Source organism: Chlorocebus sabaeus, chromosome 3 (genome assembly GCF_047675955.1).
Source record: "Chlorocebus sabaeus isolate Y175 chromosome 3, mChlSab1.0.hap1, whole genome shotgun sequence".
Classification (NCBI taxonomy): Eukaryota; Metazoa; Chordata; class Mammalia; order Primates; family Cercopithecidae; genus Chlorocebus; species Chlorocebus sabaeus.
In genome coordinates, this window is record NC_132906.1 from 95,120,794 (window position 1) to 95,142,048 (window position 21,255).

The window sequence follows — 21,255 nt, forward strand, 5'->3', positions numbered from 1 at the left end:
CCGAGCTCAGAGAGATTAAACGGCCACCCAAGACCACACAGTGGGTCTGGACAGACCCAGAATGGTTTGGGTCCGGTCCCTGTAAGCTGCCTCTGCAATAGAAACCTGTGGGCAGATACTTTAGTTAATAGTTGGGGCACTTAGGAGCACTTTAATTTTCACAGTGCACATAATAGTATTTCCGCTAACGGGACGGGAACAGCAAGGAAATTATTCAGGTAATTTTAGTTATCTTTCTCCTAAGTGAAAGCCCCTTTCTGATGAAATCTGACCTTAAAATGCTTATCTCTCATGGTAATTATAAAGATATCCACCTTCTTTTCTTGAGTTTATTTTTTTGTCTCATTTTTATGCTGTGTCATGTATTTATAAAATGTATTTAAGGTTGGGAGTCTTCTTTTTGTTATTTCGATTATATCCGGAGTCAAAATATTACCATTGTGTAATTGAATGAGATGATTCAGAACCATTGCTCACAGGGGCATGGGGTGGGACCAGGGGAGCATCACTGTAACAGACACTGGATGACGGAAGTGTAGGCACCAGGTCCTGGGCCACCAGCGTGGCCTTGGGGCTCCTGGAGCTGTGCCCAACCCTACGCCCACCTGCTTGTCACCCCTGTAGGCTTATTCAGCATGACCCCTGCAGAAGCCGCCTTGGGGACCTGGGGGGCGCAGGCATGGCCCTGGCTGCGGGGACCCCACACCGCACGTGTTCCTGAGGCTGGGTGTGGGAATTGCTCCCTGGACTGCACCGGGCTGCAGCCTCTAGTGTCTCAGTAGAGTGGCTTTCAGAAGGAGGGCGTCACTCCACACTGGTGGTGCTGGGCTGAGGGGTGCACTGTGCCACCACCAGGCCCCCCAGGGAAGGCTCTGCCCTCCACCCACTGCCTGTGGGCGATGCGTCCAGAGCGCCCTGTCCCCAGCCCTGCCTCAGTTTTCTCCACGGAACTTGGCCTTTTCCAACGCCTGCAGCGTGTGCCTCTGTCTGGCGTCCCCTCTGCTTCTCACACCCGGGGACACTCTGCAGGGGCAGAGGAGAGGGGTGACTGTGGAGAGCACAGGGGTGAGTGGAGCTACTGTGCTCAGTGTGTCTGTGCAGCAACATTTAAGAGTGCTGGGAGTGTCTGGCTGGGAGACTGCAGGTGCACAGGCCCCGTGGATGCTGGAACAAGCCTGCCTCTAAGGAGGCAGGAGATGGGGCGACCAGGGAGAGCCTGAGAATGCTGGCCTGCGGCTTGGAGGGTAACACCAAGGACAGTGCCACTGGCTACCTCGGTGCAGTGGGTCCGAGATGGGGGCAGCCTGGCTGGCTGGTGGGAGCCAGTGGTTTATTACGTTAGCGAATGGAGTGATCTGGTCCCCTCCAAGGTGGAAGATAAAAAGCGATTTGGGATGAGATTCTTGGGACAGGTGTAACTTTGCAAGGGTCAAGGGGCAGGCAGGGTGACTGTGCCAGGGGCTGTGCTGAGTCCGAGAGGGCCTGGAAGGAAGGCTGTGCCCCAGGCCTCGCCCTTGCTGGGTCAGCTGGATAAAAACGGCTCTCTCAGATCAGCAGAGCGATTCTGCATCTGCACATTGATTTACAGTTTTGCGAAACTCATTTCTGAGGACGTAACAGTCCCTTCCTTGGGCGCGATAACCTTGCCTTGCCATTGAGCTCTGCTGATGGGATTGCAGAAGTGTAAATCTTCGGACGTGGACCTTCTAGGGTGTGGACAATGTCTGCGTGGCCGTCCTCGCTGCCGGCGGCTCTCCAGTGTGCTGTCTGCTTTCCCTGCACACATGCACTCACACATGTGCACACACACAAATGTTGATTTTCAAAATTTTGGAGTAGGAAGACTTTACCATGGTTTTAAAAGATCCCCTGTTTTGTTTGGAGTCACACAGGGATCAAGATGATTTAGTTTTCAAAAAATAAAACAAAGCAAAACAGATGGCCGAGCTGGACGGCTGCTGGGTGCGTTCCTCTCTCCCTGCCCCTCCCCTGGCGGCAGCCCCCTCCCCCTCTGAGTGCGGCTGTGATAGGCGGGTAGAGAGGGTGTGTCCGTGAGCCAGTGGTGATGATAAAACAGTAAACAAAAGATGCTCCCGTCCTCCTGGGGACACCAAGGGGAGAAAGTCAGATGGAGGAAGAGGCAGCCAGTGGGAAGGAGTCCTTTTGAGTTTGCTTTCTCGAGTTCTGGCCGCAAATTCCAGTATAGTGGCTTAAGATCCAGAGATTTCATTCTGTTATCTAATGGAAGTTGGGGGTGGTCCCTAAGGTGGGCCGGGAGGCAGGTGGGGATAGCGCATCCCAGGACCCCCGGGCAACAGAGCATGGCCCAAAGCCTGCTGGGCTGACACCCGCCCGAGCCTGAGCCCTCACTGACGGGTCCTCGCCTTCCTCCCCACAGAAGGGCTTTCGAGGAGGAAGAAGACGTCGCTGTGGTTTGTGGGGTCTCTGCTGCTGGTGTCTGTCCTCATCGTGACCGTCGGGCTGGCTGCCACCACCAGGACGGAGAACGTGACCGTGGGGGGCTACTACCCAGGGATCATTGTGAGTGCGCTGAGCGGGCGGCCGGGGCCGGGGAGGGCAGGGTGGTGTGTGGCTGTCTCAGGGTGGAGCCCATGCCAGCTCACAGGGCTGGGGCTGAAGGTGGGGAGGCTTCGATCGGTGCTTGTGGTCGGCAGGGTTACGGCCCCCACATCCCGATCCCCAGGACCTGGGACGGTGGCAGGTCCAAGGCAGAGGGGGATTCGGGTTGAGGTCCAAGCTGACCGTAAAATAGGGCCAGGTGCCCTCCATTGTCCGGGTTGGCCTGATGCGGTCACAGGGTGACCAGGGCGTGGGATGGGGGCCAGAGCCCGGCGACGGGAAATGTCCAAGGTGGAGGAGGGGCCAGGAGCTGAGGATATCCGAAAAGGCCGGACAGAGCCTCCGCCAGCATCCCAGAAGGATTTTACCCTGAGGGACCAGGTCGACCACCATAGCCCGTGGAACCGTGGAAGGGGAAAGTAACTTTAAACGATTCCTGCCGAGAAGCGATGGATCACAGATCGTATCAGTGACGCCATCACGTGGGAACAGCTAGAAGGTGGTGGTTCTGACCTCATCCACCCCGCAGGCCAGATTTTGGACAGTAAGGCGGCGAGGTAAATTGATGGTAACCTAATTGGCAAGAATTGGTCACCTGGCTTCAAAAGTATGAAGGTTCTTTGAACTATGAAATTACATCCTCTGTCGTTAGCAAAAAAATTTGTCCTAAGTGCCTGCGTTCTGCACAGTGAACCTCTGTTGGAGTGGCTTGGATCTGCTGCAATGCCCTTCACGTGCCCAGAGCCCGGTTGCTATGTCATGAAGTGCTAAAGCAAGATTTTAAAATGCGGCTTCTTCAATCTCGTTACTCTCACCTGAAGTACTACCAAGATTGGTAATAATATTGATGACAGTCAGCAAAGATGAAAGATTTTTGGCACTCAGTATTTAGAAATATTTTACAAATATTGATTATTTCACCTTTATATTTTCCTTTGTTTAATCTTAAGGTGTGCCTTATACGTCTACACTATCTACCTGTGTATAGTTTATAAATAAACATATACAAATAGTATCTGTGCAGAAAAAGCTTTATCAGTAAAATTGCAAGAGGCCAATGATGTGGGGACCCAGGTCTCATGCGAGGGGCTTTTCTGCTTCCTGGGCAGAGAGGGGAGCCCAGAGGGCAAGTGGCTGTGAGGAGGGACCTCCCAAGTGATTTGCAGAATATCAAGATCAACCTTGAGTAGCTGTTTTTTTTGTTTGTTCTCCAACTTATTTAAGGGCTCCCTCAAAATACCGTAATCAAAAACATCAATGGCTAATGCTCGAGCTGTGCTCTATAAAAAATCTACTTGCTGGGCGGTGAATTAACGCCGTGCTGACCAGATTGAAATGACTTTAGCCCAGACAGTTCTGAGAGCCAACTAGGGAGACGACAAATCAAATCAGCCTCAAGGAAACGTGGCTAAGAGTCACTTCTGTGGAGACTCGTGCCAGTGTAGCGGCTTCAAAGAAAAAGGTGATCTCAGAAGCAGCGGCCAGAACATGAAAACATCTCAACATTCTGAAGAAAGGTGTGTTTTTTTTTCAAATCCCCCAAAAATAAAATGTAGTGAAACATTAATACACGTATATTGAAGTGAAATTTTGATGTTTTTGAACTGTGGAGTTGAACTGTGGTATTTTGAAGCTCAGCACATGAAGACATGTTCCTGTTATCCCTGGAGGGTTCTCAAACCATTGGTGAAAGCCACATGTGTACATGTCTATCACCACAGACGCACAGACACAATTACAGAAAAGGCAAAACTACTTACATAAAGGAGTCCGGTTTCCAGTGCATTAAACTTCACACCACGGCCCCAGGAACTCCAAGGCTGTGCCGGGCGGGCCGCCCCTTCCAACAGAGGCTCACTGGGAAGGGTAACCGGCCCGGCTCACTTGCACGCAAGTAGGGGCCGTCTCAGGCCTCGGCATGATCGTTGGCAGCTCCGAGTTGTCTGCGGGAGGCACTTTAGCCGGCGGCTCTGAACTGGATTTTCGGTGGGTGTTGCTGAAGCGCATATTCTTCGCACTGATTTTAAAAATTCCTCTGCCAAGTGGGCATCACCTGCCAGGACGGGCCCTGGGTGGAGGGTGCGGGTGCCCGGCCGCTGGCCTCTATTCTAAGACAGCACAGCCCCGTATCTATTTCCCGACATCCTGGCCTCATTTTCTGCCCAGAGCTGGGGCTTCCTGTGGAGCAAGGGGCTCCGCCGGACCCCTGGTGGCCTGTGCTGCAGCCTGGGGCCGCTCCGGAGCCCTTTCCCCACACCAGGCACCTCCCTGCTGACGGCCTGCCCTGCTCACTCTCCCGAAGCAGCAGCCACAGGTAGGCCATCTGAGCAGGTGTCACAGGTGGCCCTGGTGCCTGGCAACCCTTCTTTTGAAACACAGCTGTAGTTCCCTAATGCCTTACCCAGGAGCCATGCTCAGGGGCATCTCAGGCCCGGAGAAGACGGGGCAGATGTTGGTGCTTGGTGGCCTTGGGTCTCCGAGAAGATGTTGTCTCTGGGGGACGAGTGGGATCCTCTTTTACTGCACAGTCACAAGCCAAACGGACACATCATTAAAAACCCTTGAGTAGAGAAGACAGGATGGGTGACGTTGCAGAGACGCCCGCCCAACGCCAGCAGACGCACCTGATGCTCAGTGGTTGAGGTTCTTGAGGTGGGGATGTCTGGCCTTCGTCCCTGGATAAAATGCCTTTGAGGGTGGGATTGTTTGCAGTTAAATGTCAGTGTTAAGCTTCCAGGAATGCTAATGAATGTTTCTCTCTCGTTCTTCCTTTGGTTTTAGCTCGGCTTCGGATCTTTCTTAGGAATTATTGGCATCAACTTGGTGGAGAATAGAAGGCAAATGGTGAGAAAGTACATTGCTTCTTTCTAACGTGGGGAGGTGGGGATCATGAGCCCTTCATCGGGGACGGTACAGCTGCGCTGGGGCTCTGAGAAGAGTTAGCCCCGCCTCCCCAACACATTGGTGTCTACGGGACCAGCTCTGAGGTTCCCGGACTGTGGCCTGCACAGTCCTGGGTGCAGGGTTCAGCGGGTACCATTCACACCTTAGTCTAAACGAGCATGGTCCTGGGTTGCTGGTGCATCAGCCTCACGTGGTGTGCAGCCACCAACGGCGAGGGCTGGGAAGCTCAGGGAGGGCATGAAGTTTGGGATGGGGGTGGCAAATTAAGTTAAGTCCTAGTGTGTAAAATTCAGGCAAAAACATGTGCACAAACCTCTCTTCCTTTTGAACCAATGGCTCTAGAGTCCTGTTTTTCATCTGAGTTGGGCTAATGTTTATCTTGCCCAGACTAAGAGGAGCGGTAAAGACATAAAACCGGCCGGGTGCGGTGGCTCAAGCCTGTAATCCCAGCACTTTGGGAGGCCGAGACGGGCGGATCACGAGGTCAGGAGATCGAGACCATCCTGGCTAACACGATGAAACCCCGTCTCTACTAAAAAAATACAAAAAAAAAACTAGCCGGGTGACGTGGCGGGTGCCTGTAGTCCCAGCTACTCGGGAGGCTGAGGCAGGAGAATGGCGTAAAGCCGGGAGGCGGAGCTTGCAGTGAGCTGAGATCCGGCCACTGCACTCCAGCCTGGGCGGCAGAGCGAGACTCCATCTCAAAAAAAAAAAAAAAAAAAAAAAAAAAAAAAAAAAAAAGACATAAAACCAGGAGGGAGCCCCTGGTTCACACGGCAGCAATGAAGAGTGAAATCTAGACGCTGCCAGTCCGTGATGTTAGTGGCTGCGTGGCAACAGCGATCAGGTTCAGCTGGAGTCCGTTTTGTTGACGCACTGCTTTGGGGACTGTAACTTTATAAACAGAAACTGGTTAGTGTTGACAGTTCACGGTGGCAGCCAGGATTGAATTTTAAGAGCATTGTTTAGAGGGGAGGTGTTTGGGCCACTTCTGCCTCATCTCCCAGTTGTTGCCTCAGACCAGCCTGGAGCTCTCATCTCTTCCCTGTGCTGGCTGTCATCTTATTGTATCATCCAGTGTGCAAATGACCTGTGTCAGTCCCCAGCCCCTGCCTGTTCCCAGTTCCCAGGCCGAGAGGGAGGGTGCGATGGCTGGCTGTGGTGTGTGCCCTCGGAACCCTGTGTATTAGTCTGTTTTCACGCTGCTGATAAAGACATGCCCAAGACTGAGTAATTTACAAAAGGAAGAGGTTTAATTGGACGTACAGTTCCACGTGGCTGGGGAAGCCTCACAATCACGGCAGAAGACAACGAGGAGCAAGTCATGTCTTATGTGGATGGCAGCAGGCAAAGAGAGAGCTTGTGCAGGGAAACTCCCCCTTATAATAACCATCAGATCTTGTGAGACTTACTATCATGAGAACAGCATGGGAAAGACCTGCCCCCATGATTCAATTACCTCCCACCAGGTCCCTCCCACAACACACGAGGATTCAAGGTGAGATTTGGGTGAGGACACAGCCAAGCCATATCACCCCATATGGGACCCAGCAAACTCCCACTGCTGCCCAGGAAACTGACCCTTGGGCAGATGGAGCCTCATCGTGTGAGGGTGGGAGGTCCCTGGAGGGTTGGGGGGTGGCTGCAAAGACGCTGGGATTCTGGTAGAGCAAAGCATTCTGTTCTGTATATTGGAGACAGTGTGCACTGCAGGGTGAGCTGCCGTTCTTCGCTAGCAGTTGCAAAGAGATGGAGAGCGAGCCCCGGCATCTCCTCTCCCACCCACCCCCTGTTGTTGGCTCCCGGCTGTGGGTGTCACAGCTGACCAGGGTGAGCAAAGGCCTCACACACACCAGTCTGCAGAACGGCGTTGGAAACAGAGGCCACCTTTGGGAGCCAGTATGCCCCCATGATGGTCTCTAGACAGCATCTCTTCAGAGTCTGGGGCTGCTTGGTGCCTGCAGGGAGTTGAGTGGACCTGGGGATGGAAGGCCTCCTGAAGGTTTTTCCATAAGATTTCCCCAGAGAGGCAGAAGCTGGGTATGAAGCTGGGCTTTGGCGATGCAAGGGTGGGTGGGCAGTGTGGGTCTGTTTTTCTTTCCTTTTAGAAAAATGGCTTTAATGAGATATAGTCCACATTCCATATAACTCACCCATTGAAAGCACACAACTCAATGGTTTTTAGGTATTCGCAGATACGTGAACCATCAGCACAGCCAGTGTTAAAACATGAATCACCTCAGCAAGAAACCCACACCTTTCTGTTAGCACCTGCCTACCCAGCCTAAGCAACCAGGAATCAACTCCTATCTCTGTAGATTCCTACTCTGGGCTTGCATGTGAAGGGAGTAATGAGTAATATGTGGTCTCTGTGTCTGGTGTCTGGCACTGCGCATTGTGTCTTTAAGCTTCCTCCGAATTTCCTTGCTTTCTATGGCTGAATAATAATCCACTATATGGGCCAGACACGGTGGCTCATGCCTGTAATCCCAGCACTTTGGGAGGCCAAGGTGGGTGGATCACGAGTTCAGGAGTTCAAGACCAGCCTGACCAACATGGTGAAACCTCATCTCTACTAAAAATACAAAATTAGCCGGGCGCAGTGGTGCGCACCTGTAATCCCAGCTACTCAAGAGGCTGAGGCAGGAGAATCACTTGAACTCGGGGGGCAGGGGTTGCGGTGAGCCGAGATTGCGCCATTGCACTCCAGCCTGGGTGACAGAGCAAGACTCTGTCTCAAATAATAACAATAACAATGATAATAATAATAATAATCCACTGTACAGATGTGCCACACTTATCCATTCACCAGTTGATGGACATTACAGCTGTTTCCACCCTTTAGCGCTTGTGAATAATGCTGCTGTGAACATTTGTACATAAGTTTCTGTGTGAAATGCATTTTCATTTCTTTGGGCATGTACCTAGGAGTGGAACTTCTGGGTCATACAGTAATGCTGTTTAATCGTTTGAGGAATTGCCACACTGTTTTCCAAAGTGGCTGCCCTATGTTACATTCCCACAGACAGGCATGAGGGCTCCAGTTCCTCTACTCCTTCACCAGCACTTGTCACTCTGTGACTGTTTTTGATTCTAGCCATCTAATGTGTGTTAAGTGGTATCTCATCGTGGTTTTGATTGCATTTCCCTGATGATTGGTGAAGTTGAGTATCTCTTCATGTGCCTATGGCCATTTGCATATGTTCTTGGAAAAATGTTCATTTCCTTTGCACATTTTTATATTGGGCTGCCTTTTCCTGTTGAGTTGTCAGAGTTATGTATTCTAGAAACAAGTCCCTTCTCAGATATGTGATTTGCAAATATTTCTTCAAATTCTGTACATTACCTTTTTACTTTCTTAATGGTGTCCTTTGAGGCACAAAAGTTTTTAATTTTGATGAACTCTAATTTGTTTTTTCTTTTGTTGTCCATGCTTTTGGTGTCATATCTAAGAATCTTTTGCAAATCTAAGGACATGAAGATTTACCCGTAGAGTTTTCTAGAAGAGTTTTATAGTTTTGACTCTTCCATCTGGGTCTGTGATCCACTTTGAGTTAACTTTTGTGTATGGTATGAAGTAGGGTTATTATAGTTCCAACTCTTCCATCTGGTTCTGTGATCCACCTTGAGTTAACTTTCTTCATGGTGTGAGGTAGGGACCCATGTTCATGCATTTGTGGACATCCAGTTGTCCAAGCACCATTTGCCAAAAAGACTGTTCTTTTCTCATTGAATGGTCTTTGCACCCTCATTGAAAATTAACCGGCCATAGATATGTGGGTTTATTTGTGGACTTTTAATTATATTCTTTTAATCTATATGTCTTTGCTTGTGCTGGTACCACAGTCTTGATTACTGTAGCTTTATAGTTAGTTTGAAATAAGGGCTTGTGAGTCTCCCAGCTTTGTTCTTTTTCAGGATTATTTTGGCAATTCTGAATCCCTTGCCATTCCATATGACTTTTAGAATCAACTGGTCAATTTCTACAAGGAAACCAGCTGGGATTCTGGTAGGGATGTGTTGATTCTGTAGCTCAGTGTAGGGAGTGTTACCATTTTAATGTTAAGTATCCCAATCCACGAACATGGAATGCTTTCCCAGTTATTTAGACCTTCTTTAGTTTTTAAAAACAATGTTTTGTAGTTTTTAGAGTGTAAGTTTTGTATCAAATTTACTTATTCTTCAGTATTTATCAAATGAAGTACTTACCGAATTAAATTTATTCTTAAGTACTTTATTCTTTTTGAGGCTATTTTGAGTGGAATTGTTTTCTTAATTTAACTTCTGGGTTGTCCATTGCAAGTGTTTAGAAATACAATTGACTTTTTATGTTGATCTAATATCTGCAGCCCTGTGGAACTCATTTCTTTGTTCTAGTAGTCCTTTAAAAAATTGATTCCTTAGGATTTTTTTTATCTACTAGAGTATGTCAAATAGAAACACTTTTGCTTCTTCCTTTCCAATCTGGATGCAGGGGGACCATTTCTATGGCTTCGGTAAAAGCACATGGGTACTGGAATGACAGGATAAAGACCCAGGAGTGACGACCACTGCCAAAGCTGTGTGGTGTTCACCTGTCCATGGGCTTCCCTCACCTGGGTGAGGAGGGCACCTGGATGCCCCAGACCAGAGCCTCTGAGGGGTTGTCTGTGATGCCTGTGCAAGCTCATTTCTGCCTTTTCAGGAGAGGGATTCTTCTGGGTTAATGTTGTATAGTGAACCCATATTTCACAATCTCACATTAATTTAATACTTGTGGTAGCTGGAACCTGGATGCCGTGACTGTTGTGTGATCCTAGGAAACTTACTGAAGTATTTCAGCCTCAGTTTCTTCATTTGCATGGTCGCTGGGAACATTTGAGCCAATGCACATGAGAATGTCTTGTTCATGACAGGTTTCGAGAAAACAGTGGCCATTGTTCTACACTGGTTTTAAGTGCATAGATGTCAGAACATTCAAGTTATTTCAAAACGCAGCAAGGCAGGCTGTGAATGTCAGCTGGAAAGAGAACGAGTGTATTTCCAATGCTTCCAGATACACGTGAACACTTTTTTTCTCGATTTATTATTTTCAATTTTTACCATTGAAAGCTTTGCACACATACAAGGGTGAAGAGAATTGCCTAATGAACCCTCTGTGCCCCCCACCCAACTCCATCACTTGTCTGGTTCACCCCCAGCCTGCTTCTTCTCTTCCCATGTTGTTTAGAAGCAAATGCCAGACATGGCATCATTTCATTTATAAAGATTTCACTCTGTTCACTTAAGGGATGGAATCTGATCATTAGGAACGTCTTCACCATTATCCCTACCCATTATCATGTTAGTCTCCGGTGACATCTGAAGAATGCCCCAAATCACATCAGCCTGAGATATTTTTCCACTGCTGAATGAGTTACTGTTTGCTCCTCACCCAAACAGACATATGAATCATTGATTTCAGGAAGAGCTCTGTAGCCTGATACAATCCCACAGGTCCCACAGGGATGGGAAAGGGAAGGGCATAAAACAGTGTTAACTGGTGATTCTCCTGTGCCCCACGTACGTGCACATGCACAGACACACACGACACACTCCACACAGTACAAAACACATGCATGCCACACACTACACACACACACCATACACTACACACAACACATGACACACCACACACCACACAAATGACACACCACACAATACACACCACATACACCACACACAACACACAATGTACAACACACACTCCACACAATACACTCCACACACCACATACAACACACACAACACAACACACAATGCACACCACATACACTGCACACAACACACAACACGCACGACACAATATACAACACACACTCTACACAATACAATACATACACCACACTACGCACACCACACACTCCACACAGTACACAACACACAACACACACACCACACAGCACACACAACACATGACACACACACCACACGCCACACAAACGACACACACCACACAATACACACCACATACACCACACACACTAGACACACCACACACAACACACATCACAGATGACATACACACCACACAATACACACCACATACACCACACACCACACACAATACACAACACACACTCCACACAATATACTCCACACACCACATACAACACACACGACACAACACACAATGCACACCACATACACTGCACACAACACATACCACACACAAGACACAATATACAACACACACTCTACACAATGCAATACATACACCACACCTCACACACCACACACTCCACACAATACACAACACACAACACACACACCACACATGACACACACCGCACATACGACACACACCACACACCACACACTCCACGCACACCACATATACCACACACACCACACACACTACACACAACACACGACACACACACCACACAATGCACACCACATACACTGCACACAGCACGCAATACACACTCCACACAATACACTACACACGCCACACATATGACACACACACTACACAATGCACACCACATACACTACACAAACCACATACCACACAGCACACATACCACACACAGAAGTGTGGTCTGGACGGAGCCCGTTTTCTCCATTCCTCTAAGTGCTGGAGGGTGAGGTCTCGGCCGCCTTCCTTGCACCCCCCTTGACATCTGCTCAGGGCCTCGCTGTTGTGGGAGCCCCATCAGCTTTCCTGGGGCATCGGGCCCTGCACCTTCTCCTGTGGAAGCTGTGAGGGTTTCTGCCTCTTTGGGTGGGGCTGGTGAGAGTGGTTTCCAGGATCCCTGGATGGCAGTGTTGGGCGGCTCTGCGAGTCACTGGGGAGGACACTGTGAGCTGCTCAGGGCAAGAGCCCGTGCCAAGGCCCCACGGCCCTGAGTAGGTCCCACAAGGGCCAGGTGTTCTGGAGGATGGGCATCAGGCGGGCCCCATCCACTTCCCATCCAACCCTGGATCCCACGACCTCACCCACGGTGGGGGAGTAACTAAGGGAGTGGAGCACAGGCAGAGCACGGGCACAGGCAGCCGCACTCGCTGGGCACCCAGCTCGAGGTTGGCCCTGCCGGGCCCACAGCCTCATCACTGAGACCTCATTCCCTGAAGCTCGTGTGGCCCTGACGGGGCCCCAGCTCTCTGTGCCTGTTAGGCACTGGGGGTGTTTCTCTGAGGCTGGTGGTCCCACGTCCCCGCCTGGAGACCGTGGGACCCCTGCGGCCCCACAGGTGCCTCGAGTCAGACGTGGCCTGTGGCATCGGAAGGTCTCTGTGTGCAGCCACATGCAGCCTGTGAGCTGAGGCTGAGTCTTCCGGGCCGCCCCTCCTGGACCGTGGTGGGACCTGCCCAGGACACCAGTCCACACCTCCTCCATGCAAATGCCTTAGGCCACACCTGCAGGGGATGGGGTGAAGTTCAGAGGACCCTGTCCCAACCCCCCACTCTCTGCTCACCCGAACCCTCCAGACTTGGGTTGATTTTGGGAGAAGGGTGGGACTGGCACAAGGGTTGGGTGAGTGGAGAGACTTGGGGGCCACCAGCCCAGCCTTCTTTTCTGGCTGCCTGGGCATCTGCCACAGGAACTAGGTCTAGTTACAGGAAAACCAACCAAGTCCCAGGTTTTAGGCCCCTGAGCTTGGAGGACTGTGGGATCGTGGACCTGCCACTCAGGGGCCAACGTGGCGGCACTGGTTTCTTAAACGCGCCTCTCTTCTGCGGGTGGTACCTGCCTGCTGTCATCCTCCCGACAGCCACGTCGAGCCCAGACAGGCTGAAGCCAGACCCTCACCCTGCTGCTGGCCGAGCTGTGAGCTGCACACACGACCCCACCTCAGAGCTGCTGGCTCCCTCCCACGGCCACAGTGGGGCCCTACCAGGCCCTCGCCTCAGGATGCCTGTTTTTTCTGCTGTCTGAGCAGTCTTGCCTCCCTGGGCATGCCTGGTTAGCAGGGGCTGGGGTGCAGCCCCCTGGACACGTGGGGCCGAGGGTGACACTCAGAGGGGTCGCTGACCTGGAGCTTCCTGACACAGTGGGCACAGGCGACCTGTTCCCACCTTGGTTTTCCCCTGGTTGTCTCCTTTCCTGATGCGTGAGCTGGTGGTGCTGACGCCCCGGTGAGCAGGAAAAGCTCCTCCTCATTCTGCAGCAGAGCCACACCCCATGCTGAGCATCCCTGACGCCCACCCGCGGGTCCCAGGAGCCAGCGCCTGCGGATGCATTGGTTACAGAGGTAGGGGGTCTGCCTAGGGCCACAGGTGCTTGGGCTGTCTGCTTGTGAAGTGCTCTGTCTGAAACCAACACCTGGAATTTCTATTTTTGCTGCCACAGAAGCTGCATCCACATCTGCTTGTTTGGAAAATCCAACTCATTTTCCGGCTGGATCTAAATATCTGTGTGTGTTTGGACAGGGCCCTGGAATTTCTAATGGAAAGCCACAGCCAGATCTGTTTCTGTGGCCACTCCACAGGGAGTTACATGTCACCAGAGCCTCGGTGTCTGCTAGAAGATGTGGTGCACTTTGGGGATCTCTGTCTCCCTCTCTCTCTCTGTTGCTGTCTCCCTCTCTTTCTCTGTCTCCCTCTCTGTCTCTGTCTCCCTCTCTATCTCTCTATCTCCCTATCTCTCTTTCTCTGTCCCCCTCTCTATTTCTCTGTCTCTGTCTCCTTCTCTGTCTCTGTCTTCTTGTCTTTCTCTGTCTCCCTCTCTATCTCTCTTTATACCCAGCACACCTGGATTCGAACCCAGACCCAGCCTCTTGCCAGCTGTGTGGCCTGGGTGGGGCCAACAGTGCCTGTCAAGCCTGGTGGAGTGCCTGCCGGGTTCCCAGTGCAAGGCTGGACAATGGCAGAAGCTGCCAGCTCTACCCACTGACTGTGCACCCCCCAGACTGCTGTGGGGCCTAGGGGAGGCGCGGTGGCCCCAGCTGTGTCTCTAGGGGCAGCTCCCCCAGCGCTGTGCTGACCCTGGACTCAGCCCAGAAGGCAGGGGGTGCGGTGTGCGGGATGCACGTTGTCTTCAGCACCTAGAACAGCTCCCGCCTGGATCCACCAGGCTTTGCTGAAAGGAGGATGGTCTTGGGAAGGGAGTCCCCGGGGTCCCTGCACCAGGTCCCTTGTCCTAAGGAGGGGGATGAGCCGTTTCCCCAGGTCATGGGGGGAGTGAGCGCGGCGCTTCCTGCCACTGCCTTTGCCCTGTGCAGCCTGGGTGGCCTCAGACGGAGCCTTCCCGGGTGGGTGCTGTGGCTCTGCCTCCCCCTGAGTGCCTCCTCCTTGGCTGACCCTGTCATTCACAATCTGAAGCCATTGCCAACAATACCAACCTGGGTGGTACCGGGCAGGGCTGCGTGGTCTCTGGGGGTTTCCTGGATGACTGTGGAATTGTCAGGGCTGGCCAGGGCCACAGACAGGAGCCCACAGCTGCCTGTGCCAGGGTGGAGGGCCTGAGGGGGTGGACAGCACAAGGCTAATCCTGGGCTTGTCAGGAGATGTGGATGGGATGCGTTCCTGTAGAGGAAGGCTCGGAACAAGCTGCCCTCTGGCGGGATCGGTGCAGGACAGGCGTGTTCCCGTCGGGCAGAACCTCGCGGTATAAAAAGCCGGCTGAACAGGAATCAAGTGATTTTGGGCAGGGATGGAGATGTGAGGGATGGAAAGGGGATCTTTAGCTTCAATCTGTCATCTCCCATCAAGATGAGAGTCTGAACCTGTGTGTGTAGCTGGGTCTGTGACAAGCAATGGTATTACCTGCTGTAACGATGTAACGATGATCACCTGTGGTGCCTTGGAATCTTCTCCGGGGTGAGTCCCGATTTCACCTGCTGTAACAATGTAACAATGATCACCTGTGGCACTCTGGCATCTTCTCCGGGGTGAGTCCCGATTTCACCTGCTGTAACAATGTAACAATGATCACCTGTGGCACTCTGGCATCTTCTCTGGGGGTGAGTCCCGATTTCACCTGCTGTAACAATGTAGCGATGATCACCTGTGGCGCTCTGGCATCTTCTCTGGGGGTAAGTCCTGATTTCACCTGCTATAACAATGTAGTGATGATCACCTGTGGCACTCTGGCATCTTCTCTGGGGGTGAGTCCCGATTTCACCTGCTGTAACAATGTAATAATGATAGATCACCTGTGGCGCTCTGGCATCTTCTCCCGGGTGAGTCCCGATTTCACCTGCTGTAACAATGTAACAATGATCACCTGTGGCACTCTGGCATCTTCTCCCGGGTGAGTCCCGATTTCACCGACTGTAACGATATGACGATGATCACCTGTGGTGCCGTGGCATCTTCTCTTTGGGGATGAGTCCCGATTTCACTCAGCTGCCTCAAGAATCTGACATTAGGTTTTTGTTGATCTTTTTCTAGCCCGGGCAGGGCCTCTGCTGACCCATAGAGAAACACCCACAAATGCTCACTCCTGGCCACTGGAGTTGAAGAAAGAAGAAAGAAACACGAAAAGCAGCTCAACAAAGACAGGTTTATTTTGGAGAATAAACCCGAGAGGGCCTTCTGGCCTATTTAGGTCCAGAGTGTTCTCTCTTACAGACTAAGGGTATTTAAGGGTTCAGGGAGGGAGAGCTTATCGCAGGTTCGGAGTGTTTTGGGGTGGGGGGATTTTATGCTGGGTTGGAAGGTTTCGGGTCAGAGGGGAGGCTGTCTTGGGGTTGGCATGTTTCTGGCCAAAGGTGTCATTTGTGGTTTATGGTCACACTGATATTAGACATTAGGTTGATGTTTTTGGGGCTGGATTTTGGGGGCTTTTAATCAAGGAGAACTTCAAATGGTGGTGTTTGTCCAAGACGGTGACGTTCCTGCTCTGTCAATCCAGACTCTATAGTTGAAAAGGGTGAGGTGTGGCATGTTCTTTCCGGCTACTTCCTGCTGAGAGAGAGTCGTTCTTACAGGCCACTGAACGCAGCGTCTATGGATACATCTAGGAGTGGAAGAGGCGGATTTGTTCCCAGAAACACTGTCTGTTTTAGGGGCTTAGAGGCAGTGTCTGTGGATACATCTAGGAGTGGAAGAGGCGGATTTGTTCCTGGAAGAGCTCTCTGTTTTAGGGGCTTAGAGGCAGCGTCTGTGGATACATCTAGGAGTGGAAGAGGTGGATGTGTTCCTGGAAACACTCTCTGTTTTAGGGGCTTAGAGGCAGTGTCTATGGATACATCTAGGAGTGGAAGAGGCGGATTTGTTCCTGGAAGAGCTCTCTGTTTTAGGGGCTTAGAGGCAGCGTCTGTGGATACATCTAGGAGGGGAAGAGGTGGATGTGTTCCTGGAAACACTCTCTGTTTTAGGGGCTTAGAGGCAGCGTCTGTGGATACATCTAGGAGTGGAAGAGGTGGATTTGTTCCTGGAAACACTCTCTGTTTTAGGGGCTTAGAGGCAGCGTCTGTGGATACATCTAGGAGGGGAAGAGGTGGATGTGTTCCTGGAAACACTCTCTGTTTTAGGGGCTTAGAGGCAGCGTCTGCGGATGCATCTGTCTTCAGCTTACAGGGCTGAAAGCACAGCTTAGGTTTCAGTGATTTCCAGTTAGAAAAGTGGGGAAAAAGGAAAAATTGAAAACATTATTTTGGAGACTTGTAGCTAGAAAAATTAGACTTTAAATTGTAGAAAATCATAACAATTGAAAAACATCAGACAAGACTGGAATTTAACAACAGGTGTGCCATAGTTTTTGAAACATATTTTTCTCTCTCCAGTTTTCCATTTTTTAAAAAGACACATGATGGGACTGGTTTACTTTATTATACTTGTCTTGATTATTTGTATACAGTGCAGCAAGAATAATTATTTTTTCACATAGGCCTTTTAAATTGTATTTGATGGAACTTTGTTTTGTAGAAGGAGTCTGAGATAAGACTTTTTAAAGCTGAGCCCAGCCATGGAATTGTACCTTTAAACACCTATGAGTTGGGTGAATTTCTCTCCTGTTGAGGTTCCTGGCCTGTCAGAAACTGACATTTTTTACTTACCACAGATCAGAACCCCTGTGCAGGGACTGTGTACACAGAACAGGAGGCCAGTTTCCAAGAGCTTTATTGGCTTCATAAGTCAAGTTTGATTCCTTAAAGGAAAACACACAGAAAGTCTTATTTTACCAAGACTTTGACCATTCCAGTCAAAGTCTTGGTAAAATAACCAGTTTCTCCAGTTGTGTCCTGTTACAAAACAGATTCTTATTGCACTTATGCAAATAACTGTATTGCCATAACTTAAGAATAGTCACAAATAGTTTCCAAATTCTAGAGAAAATCAGGTAGAGAGAAACAAGCTCCAAATTTTGTTCATGGGAGTATACTGAATTGTTAAAAGCTGTCAATAGCTCAGAAGAAGTTTCCTTGATTCTGAAAAGCAAGACTAAGGATTAGCAACATTTTAAGCAAAACATCAAAAAGATCACTCCAGTCTCCTATTGGTTCAGTTCATGCAGTTAATTCCTGTCCTGCTTGGTATTAATGAACATTTTAGCTCTTCAAGAGTCCTGAACGTTTTTCCTCTATTCTGATGTCACAATCTTCAAAGTTATCAGAAACCTGCATTCAGCAGCACCTGTTAGAGCTTCATAGCTGATTATAAAACCGCCTTCTAAAGAGGACCAAGACAAGACAACAATTGTTCATGGATGACAAAATGTTTTAGGGTAGCCATAAGGACACAATTGACAAGGAAATGTGTTACCTCGTGGCACACAATAATTTTAACATAACAATGATAATTATTACCGATAATGTACACTGAAATGTATGAGAATTATGAGTCTCCCATAACTTTGGAACACATACCAATAACATATTTATACAAATATAGCCCAAAGAAAGCCAAACACCATTGCATATTTGACATTGATGAGCTTCTGACAGCCACATGGTGGCTGCAGCTCGCCCCCAGCCCACACACCGTGGCCCCTGCCCCACCTCAGCGGGCCCGGTCCCACCGACGTGCAACCCCCAGCACCTTCCTCCCCTCGCCTTGAGGAAATTCTGTTTATTCTTCCAGGACTGGTTCAGCCCTTCCTTCTTTCTCAGGGTGCAGTGAGGCCTTCCTCGTGTGCACACCCAGAGCCCTGGTTTACGCTTTGCTACGGTGGCCGTCAGACAGGGTCAGCTGCTCAAGGGGGAACCTGCCTTATCTGTCCGTTCCTGCAGCACACCGGGCAGCCACGCCATGCGATGGGCTCTGTCATGTTTAGTCAATCGAACCAGAGCAATTAGGCAGAAGAGGAGATTTTTAAATTGCCACAGCCTGTAGAGTGTCCAAATAGAAATGAGCTGTTGGTTCAGACTCAGGCTAATGAAGCCACAGTTTTCTACACAGCTTCCTGCTGGGAGCACCTCAACTTTCTTTTAGGCAATCGGCGATAAAATGCCAGAAACGCGGGACGCGGGAAGGGCGGGGATGCGCCTGTTTTGTTCACATCTGCGCCTGCAGCACCGGGCTGTGTATCCCGTGGGGACACTGGAGCATCTGTGATGCTCGTAAGTCAGTGAGCCCAGCACTTCCCTTTCCAGAGGGGGAATCGGGGACCACTAGGGGCAAGTCCAGCCCAGCAGTTCAGAGAATCCTCCGGAATAACTCAGCGTGCCAGCTCTGCTCTGCTCTGCCTGGGGAGGTGGCAGGGGGCGTACGAGAGCAAGGGCTCCATCCAAGGCCACTCCGAGAACCCATGTGCTGCCCTTGGGTCTGGTGGCCACGTCCCCTTCCGCCCCCTCAGCCACTGCGGGCCAGAGCTCAGGGGAGTCAGCCAGCTTCATACTAACTGCCCAGGCTTTGTTCAGACCTGCCTCTTCTCGTAAACCTAAAATATGTATTTTGGAAGTGCACGTGCTTGATGTCTGAGCTCTTAGAACCTCTCGTCTGATCTGCTGTGGCAGGTTTCCTTAGAAGAAAGGTGCCAGCAGGTGGAAGAACCGTCTCTCTCTAACTCACGTGGGGACCGTGCCGGCCTCGGACCCGCCCGAGGACCTACTGACTTTCGTGGACTCGCTCTCCGGCCCGCTGCCCCAACCCTGCTGCCTCATCACTCACGTTTAATGCAAGGCGCCTTTTGTGACTGTCTAGCGTGGGCTCACCAGGAAGCCACCGATTGACAGCTCTTCCTCTGCTGAAGGATAAAACACCCAGATTCGCAGTGAGGGTGCCCACTGTTTAAAAAAAAAGCTGCACTTTCTTCTGCAAAAGGGCTTGGCCAGCAGCATGGGGTGCCCTGGACCGGCTCTGATGGGGCTTCCCGGGAGGACCCCCAGCAGGCCTGTGGTGTGGGGGGGCAGGTGGCCACCACTGGCCCATGGCTTGAAAGGTTTGGACCTGCCAGCCCCTACCCGCCACCTTCTGCTGCTGTGGGGCCTGCTGGGAACGTGTCCCACCTGTGAATCCAGTGGGTAGCGTTAGAGCCGTGGCAGATGGGCTGGATTTGGCTGCTGTTTGGGTTTCAGGCGACGATAGGTGTGCAGCCCGGGGCAGAGATGGACACACAGGGCCACGCTGACATCGGGGGGAAGAGGCCACGGCAGTTCCACGTGAGGGTCACAGTGGATGAGACTCCTCTCTCCACACTTGGCTCCCTGGGGAGAAGGAAGGTCGGGGCGCCTCTGCTGGGTGTCTTCACGAGTCTGTGGAGGAGGAGACCACCCTGCTCAGTCAGCTCTGCTCTGACAAGAGCTCGGTGGCCTGGACAAGCCCTCCTGCTCGTGCCTGGTGTGCAGGACGGGTCCAAACAGACTCAGGCTTCCCACGTCCACATGCAGCACCACGGCCCCCGAGCCGCAGGCCCTCCCTCTGCTGTCACCGATGGGTTCTGCTTGTCACTGGGACCTCTTTCCCAAGCCGGCAACTCAACATCCCATCGGGACGGAACCAAGCGAGGTGCCACCTCGGGGCCACAGTTTTCAGCGGCCATTCAGGAGGGTCTGCTCTGCCCAGCATGGTACTGAGCCAGGCACCAAGAAGAGAATGATAGCACCTGCCCCCCCCCCGCCCCCGGCAGGCATCCACGGGGATGGAGACTCCCTGCCAGTTTTTAGGGTTAGGGCAGGACACCCCGCTTTATAGCAGAGTTTGTAGTGGCAAGAAATTGCCAACTGTTTAAATATCCATCGGTGTGCACTGGTTCACTAATGCACTATAAACCATTGCTAGCTCCAAGCTCCAAGACCATTAGGTAAGAAAAGCAGGTTGTGCAACAGTGTGTGAAGCTGATCCGATGACTTTAAGAAGACCTGTGGCAAGCGTGCACGTGTGTGTGTGTCATGAGCACACACATTAGGGTTGTGCACACGACCTGCCATCAGAGGTTGCTTCTCAGAGGCACGTGCCAAGGGCCCGGGGATGGCAACGCCCTTCTGTGCAGAAGGCGCCTGGGTGGGTCTTGTGGAACAGACGCATGAGGACCACCCACAGGGTGGAGTCTGGCCTGGCCAGGCTGGAGGTCCTGGGACGAAAGGTAGAGGTGAGAAGAGGCGATTCTGCGAAACAGCCTCGACTTCGAGCTGGGACTTGGAATTGGTTTGCACTTGAAAGCCGGGGTTGGTAAAAGCTGGGCACCCACACTCTTCTTCCGTTGCAGCTGGTGGCAGCGATTGTGTTCATCAGTTTTGGTGTGGTGGCCGCCTTCTGCTGCGCCATCGTGGACGGCGTATTTGCAGCGCAGCACATTGTGAGTACATTGTCATTGTGTGCACAGTCTCGGTCGCTTTCCGGGGCTGAAAGACCCACATGGAAAAAGTAAAATTTCATTTTGCAGAACTCGGCTCAGACGCTTCACAGTCAGTCTCCTCACTG

At 51.2% G+C, this 21,255-nt stretch overlaps 1 protein-coding gene across 1 annotated transcript in view; it reads left to right on the forward strand.

The window, feature by feature from the left end:
• The window catches only part of TMEM255B (transmembrane protein 255B), a 44,882-nt gene that overhangs the window by 2,293 nt on the left and 21,334 nt on the right, over positions 1-21,255 (forward strand). The window contains exons 2-4 of the mRNA XM_038007932.2: positions 2,399-2,541; positions 5,362-5,424; positions 21,041-21,130. Coding sequence (XP_037863860.2) covers positions 2,399-2,541; positions 5,362-5,424; positions 21,041-21,130 — 296 coding nt within the window. The remainder of the gene's footprint in view (positions 1-2,398; positions 2,542-5,361; positions 5,425-21,040; positions 21,131-21,255) is intronic.